This window comes from Solanum dulcamara, chromosome 7 (assembly GCF_947179165.1).
Source record: "Solanum dulcamara chromosome 7, daSolDulc1.2, whole genome shotgun sequence".
NCBI classification, from domain to species: domain Eukaryota; kingdom Viridiplantae; phylum Streptophyta; class Magnoliopsida; order Solanales; family Solanaceae; genus Solanum; species Solanum dulcamara.
The window spans coordinates 35,788,050-35,794,116 of NC_077243.1; the positions used below are offsets into that span (position 1 = coordinate 35,788,050).

Consider the following 6,067-nt stretch of genomic DNA (forward strand, 5'->3'; position numbering starts at 1 on the left):
AATATAGAAAATCATTTTAAGAATAAATTAACATGAATTGGTTTATTCTTAGGGGAATTCAATTAAGTTAAATCAAACTAATCAACTTCTACGTTAGTATAAGCAAACATAAATAAATAAATAAATTATTACAACCCGAATTAAATATAAATGAATAAAGTATGAAAATTTGGTCCAACACTTAGTTTCTGTACGCCTGGACTAAGTTATTGGACCATCTGCATTTTGGGCCTTAAGCCCAATTCCATTATATATCGCAATTGTATATACACTGTATTGAATCGTATATACACCATATACCACGTGTTTGTTTCCTGTAGATGCTGTATATCATTTTATACCACTGTGTATCAGACTGTATATACATTGTATACAGTTTTTATTCCTTGTAGCTGCTGCATATTACTATATATACACTATATATAGTGTTTTGTCCCCTGTATCTACTGTATATAACTGCATATATACTACATATAGTGTATATACAGTATATATAACACTGTATATAGTGTTTTACCCCATGTATCTACTGTATATCACTGCATACATACTATATACAGTGTATATAATACTGTATACAGTATTTCTTCCCCTGCACATACTATATATCATTGCGTATATACTGTATATAGTGTATATACAGTGTATATAACATTATTTCTTTATATCAAATTGTATACACACTGTATATCAGTGTATACGGCACTGTTTTCCGCTTCTATTCCATGTATACAACCCAATATCAATATTCAAATCATAGATATTACCTTTTTTTCTATGTATCAATTTTCAGTCATTTGATCAAGATGATAGGAGACTCAAAATTCAATGATATGCAAGGATGAAGTCCAAAGATTGACTCGAATTGATATCACATGCACCAAAATAAAATTACAGAAGCATTTACTCATTTTAAACTAAATCAAGGAATATATCATGGTATTTTGAGTTATTAAATTGATGGGCACCCTAGAAGTGACTAACAACATGCTAACTAGCTCAATTTTAAAGAAAGAATCAAATCAATTATGCCATGAAGGTTCTAACTAAATATAACTTAAGCATATTTTATTATCTACATTATGTTAAAAGAAGATTTTGAAAACATGAAAACCTATATTGTCAAGGAAAACTACTTGAAAAAATAATGAACAAAACTAAGTATTTTCATTAGATAATCCTAACACATGCTAGCTAATTAATCCTAACACATGCTAACTATAAGGAATTTCTATCATTAATCTAGTTATTCTTAATACATGCTAACTAAGAAAAACAAGACTACAAATCAACTAACTATAAAACATGAAATAATATGAAATAATTAAATAAAATTAAGCTAAGAAAATATTTTATCTTTTTCTGGGCCACGAGATGGAAGACGGTGAGCGGAAGACATTCACCACCATCCAAGAGCTTGATGGAACTCCAATCTACAAAAAAGATAAAATAAAAGATTAAAAATTTAGACTCGAACCTTCGTGGGTTCGACGTTATAAGAACACTGTTCTTAGCCTAAATTTTGACTTCAATCTCCTATTTTCCTTGAAGAAAAATATAGATTGAAAGTTAGAAATTTTCACAACTTTTAGGCTGGGGACAAGAGTCCAAAAATCCTAGCCAAGTTAAAAAAAATTCTAACTTTGGGGTGGCTAAAAAACCTCTCACTTCTTCCCTCTTCTTAATAAGAATATGAGCCTTTATATAGGCTCCAAAAACTTTAAATTTTCATACAATTTTCGATGTGGAGTTTGAGATTTTTTTTTTTTTTTTTTAGAAAAAACAAAAATTTCTAAAAATGCAAACTATAATTAAACTAACATAACTAACATTGTATTTAGTAAAAAAAAATAATCTTTTGAGGTGATTTTCGAATAACCACATAAATATTAATCAAATATATAGTTATATAGAAATATGTGTATCATACTAAAATTTATAAAAAAGTAAAAATAGTTAAGAATAATATGAAAATATTTTGTTTTTTTATAAAAGCTAATTATTTCAAAATGTTCGAATTCCAAGAAACTCGATAGCTAATTTGCGTTGTGGATGGTCAAAATTGGGTGTCAACAAATGTTATAAAAAATAATTATTTTATATTTTTCAAATTAGTATATTTTAATTAAATTAATCATAAAAACTAAAAGTGAAAAATTTCTATGAACATCATAAAATGTATGTTTGATAAAAAGATTAAAATCATAAATATAATGCCAAAAAATTATTAAAATATTTGACAAAAAGATAATCTATTGAGTCTATCTAAAAAAAATAGCTTGCAATGTGAAATATCAAGGAGTATTAAGTTAAATTAATCATAAAAACTGAATGTACAAAAATTCTATGAAAATTATGAAATTCATGTTTGAAAAAAAGATTAATATTATAAATATAATGTCATAAAAATTTTAAAACATTTGACAGAAAGATAATCTTTCAAGTCTAGCTAAAAAAAATAGCTTGCAATATGAAATAGAGAGTCAATACTCCTAAAACAATTGAAATCGAAAATAACATAAATTCTAAATTCAAAATAAAAATTTAACATATTAGTCTTATATCAAATTTCAACATAACGTACATAAATATGATTTAAAAGAAAAGAAAAGCATAAGTCTATAACCTTATTCAATAATAAATTCTACTTTAATTTAAAAATTAGGATACTAACAAAATTATGCTAATGATAAAAAAAATCATAAAAAATAGATAATACGAAAAATTGCATGGAATCACATGAAATAAAGGTCGAGAATGACAAGAAAATTAGATTAAAATAATATAAAGTAAAAATTATATTTTTAGAAAACATTAGAGTAATAATAAAAAAAGAATTTAAAATAGTAAAAATAAAAAAAAGTAATCAACTTGTAATCACACCATGTAATTAATTAATAGCAATTCAAGCCTCCTAATTGAAGAGTGTAACTACCCCTGACAATTATATATACTCAATTATTTGCTGAACTAATAATTACATAGTCAACTAAATAATGTAATTACACCCAATTACATCAAATCCAATAACCATGTGGTATTCCAAACTGGCCCTAAAGATTAGATAAAGTTACGAGAATTAGCATTATAGAGTATTATATATCCTATTTGTGGGGGTGAAGGAATGTAGCTTTTGTTAATTATCAGGTGCTAACGTTAATAATGAAGAGCTAATTAAATTTTCCACGTGATTCACGGAGCTATAGTTGGGAAGAACCTTCATTTTCTCAATAGCAAAGGAGGAATGAGATGAGAAGAGAATGGGAAAAAAAAAAAAGTTGTACATGTCACTTGTATAAGTTATCTTAGGATGTATTATTTTACAAACAAATCTCGCTCGCCTCTCTTCCATCTTGCTTACCACTTTCGCGTGTATTTGGTATATTAGATACATGCATGTGAATCACACCAGATACATACAGATATATGTATTTAATGTGTATCTAGTTTTATTCACATGTATTTGAGATATATACGAATCTCATTCGCCTCCCCCCATCTCCCTCGCCTCCCTCCTTATTTAGTGTATCTGGTAACAAAAATACATATATCTAAGTATATTTTTCTCAATATATGGTAGGTAACTCTTAATTAATAATAAGATACATAATATTTTGAAAGTATACGTAATGATAAATTAAACTTGGAGAACGTTTTAGCGGCTTCTTTTTGCTATACTCATCAAATTTTGTCAGATCATAATGGAAACTAAACATGAGATTCTAAATTAAAGTAAAATATATCTTTATTTGCTTTTGAAGGACACCAGTGACACTTTAACATTTATTCTTTACTATGGAACCAAGGCTTCAAATATTCCATCCTTGGTAAACCCTTTAAATATGGCTATATATTTCCTTGAACTATTATCAAACATCTAAAGGAAATAGAATCCCAAGAACTGCTGTACACTGGTACGTAATATATTCTATAATAGAAATGTATTTTTTTTTAGTGTTCATAGTATGTCTCTTAAAACATCAATACTTCTTTTCATTTTTGTCTCTTTTAAATTTGTGTAGATGCTACCTTTTAAATCTAAGTAACTGATGTTCCACAAATTAAGCAAGTAAAATCAAATTTAGGAACACTTGATGATTAATTCTTAGAATGATCATGAAAGTTGATTTGTCAAAATGATGAATTCTAAATTTTTAAGTAGAAGAAGACTAAAATTTGAAACTAGTTACACAATTACTTAGAACGTAATATAATTAAATATTTCTTATTTACTTGTGAAGTCTAACAGAAATTGACTTAGTTTTTGTTGTAGCTAAAGAAAATGCTGGCAATGGGAGTGGAGGAGGCAACTGCAACAGTTGAGAAATATCCAATGCAAATGGTTCCATTGTTGATGAGAGAGGAAAGCAATGAGGACTATGAACCAAAAGTGGTTTCATTCGGACCTTACCATCACGGAAAGGAGAAGCTCAAGTTCGTTGAGGATTTCAAGCCCGATGCAGTTAAAATGTTCATTGAAGACAGTACTCTAGGCGAACATGTCTTCATTAATGCGATTCTATCGGATATTAACTACATAAAAGGTTGTTACCCTAAAAGATTCACCAGTAAGTACTCCGATGAACAATGGGCTCAAATGATGTTTAAAGATGCATGTGTCATTCTAAATTATATCGGACCAACGAAGCATGAGGAATCATCTAAACGGATTAGGACAATTAATGATCATCTTGGTACTGCTGTTTATGCCAACATTAGACGTGACATGTATTTGCTTGAAAATCAGATACCTTTACGAATTCTCGAGATCTTGGTTTGCTTGAGATATCAAAGTTATGATAGAAAAACATTTATAAACGACATGGAAAAGTATTCGTTTAGAATGTTCTTCAATGCCGAGAGCGGAAATATTGAAGAACCTCCAAATGAAAACAATAAGCTGGGGCAGAATGCCCTTCACCTTCTTGAAATTCTCCGAAGAGTAATTGTGACAGGTCAAGATCATGATCTTATTACAATGGATCATAGTTGCTGCAATGTTAACGTTTTGATAAATTGCCTGGAAAAAAGCTGTTGCAAATGCTGCAAAAATGATGGAAAGGAAAACACTCATGGCCTTTACGCGTTTCGTTCTGTGGCGGATCTGAAATCAAAGGGGATTCATTTAAGGGCTAGCGGGATTCGATCTCTCAAGGGTGTAAGATTTGGTCAAACAAAATTGTTTCATTCTGCGGAGCTAAAACTCCCGCTTTTGTATGTTAATATGTACACCAGAGAGTTTTTCAAGAACATGATTGCATATGAGTTATCTCCTCGTGTACAAGAGAGTGCTTGGGTAAAGTCTGTAACTGATTATGTGAGTTTCATGAAACTACTTGTGGCTACAACAGAAGATGTGAAGGAACTGCGACAGAAAAAAATTATCATCAACAGCTTAGGGAGTGATGATGATGTGTTGCAAGTGTACAAATCTTTAAATACTTATGAGGCAGATAATAGCTCTTCTTACAGCATAGTCAAGAAAGGTTTAGAAGACCATTATAACAGCACAATCAAGATGTGGATGGCTAATTTGATAACCACATATTTTAGCAATCCTTGGACTATAATTGCTTTGGTTGCTTCTCTTTTCCTCCTCTGCTTAGATATTGTCCAGACCTACTATGCAGTACATCCTCCAAAGAATGGTGATGATGCTAATCAATCTTCTTCACCACCAGGATTTTGATTTTACTTTTATTATTACCTACCTTTTCTCTATTATTAATTTGTCTTTGTTCATTGAAGTAATCATACCTCCCTTTCATACACTCGTCTATCTATCGTGTGTGTGTTTTTTTAATTGTACGGATGCTTGTAAACAATACATTATTTATGGTACTTTTTACATAATTTTCAAATATATAAATGTTATTTCAAAAAACATGAAAATTCCATGTCCAAATTCACGATCAAAGTTCAGTTATTGAACGCTCGAAATTCAAATTATGTAACATAAATTAGACCAAAGAGAGTATAATTTTAAATTAAATATGAAATTCAAAAAAGAAATTCAAGTAATAGATTGGAAATTCCATACAATTTAATATATTTGTTGGTATAATGT

The 6,067-nt window shown here is 29.1% G+C and overlaps 1 protein-coding gene across 2 annotated transcripts; it reads left to right on the top strand.

Moving 5' to 3' along the window:
• Nucleotides 1-3,854: 3,854 nt before the first annotated feature.
• Nucleotides 3,855-5,771, top strand: LOC129895390 (UPF0481 protein At3g47200-like). 2 transcript variants are annotated; one of them, XM_055971102.1, is made up of 2 exons: nucleotides 3,855-3,914; nucleotides 4,262-5,771. In XM_055971102.1, exon 2 carries the CDS (start codon nucleotides 4,283-4,285, stop codon nucleotides 5,687-5,689), a length of 1,407 nt encoding a protein of 468 aa, XP_055827077.1. In that variant the 5' UTR covers nucleotides 3,855-3,914; nucleotides 4,262-4,282; the 3' UTR covers nucleotides 5,690-5,771. The 2 variants fall into 2 exon arrangements, with proteins under 2 accessions (XP_055827077.1, XP_055827078.1); XM_055971103.1 differs by having other exon boundaries at nucleotides 3,864-3,914; nucleotides 4,274-5,771.
• Nucleotides 5,772-6,067: the final 296 nt, after the last annotated feature.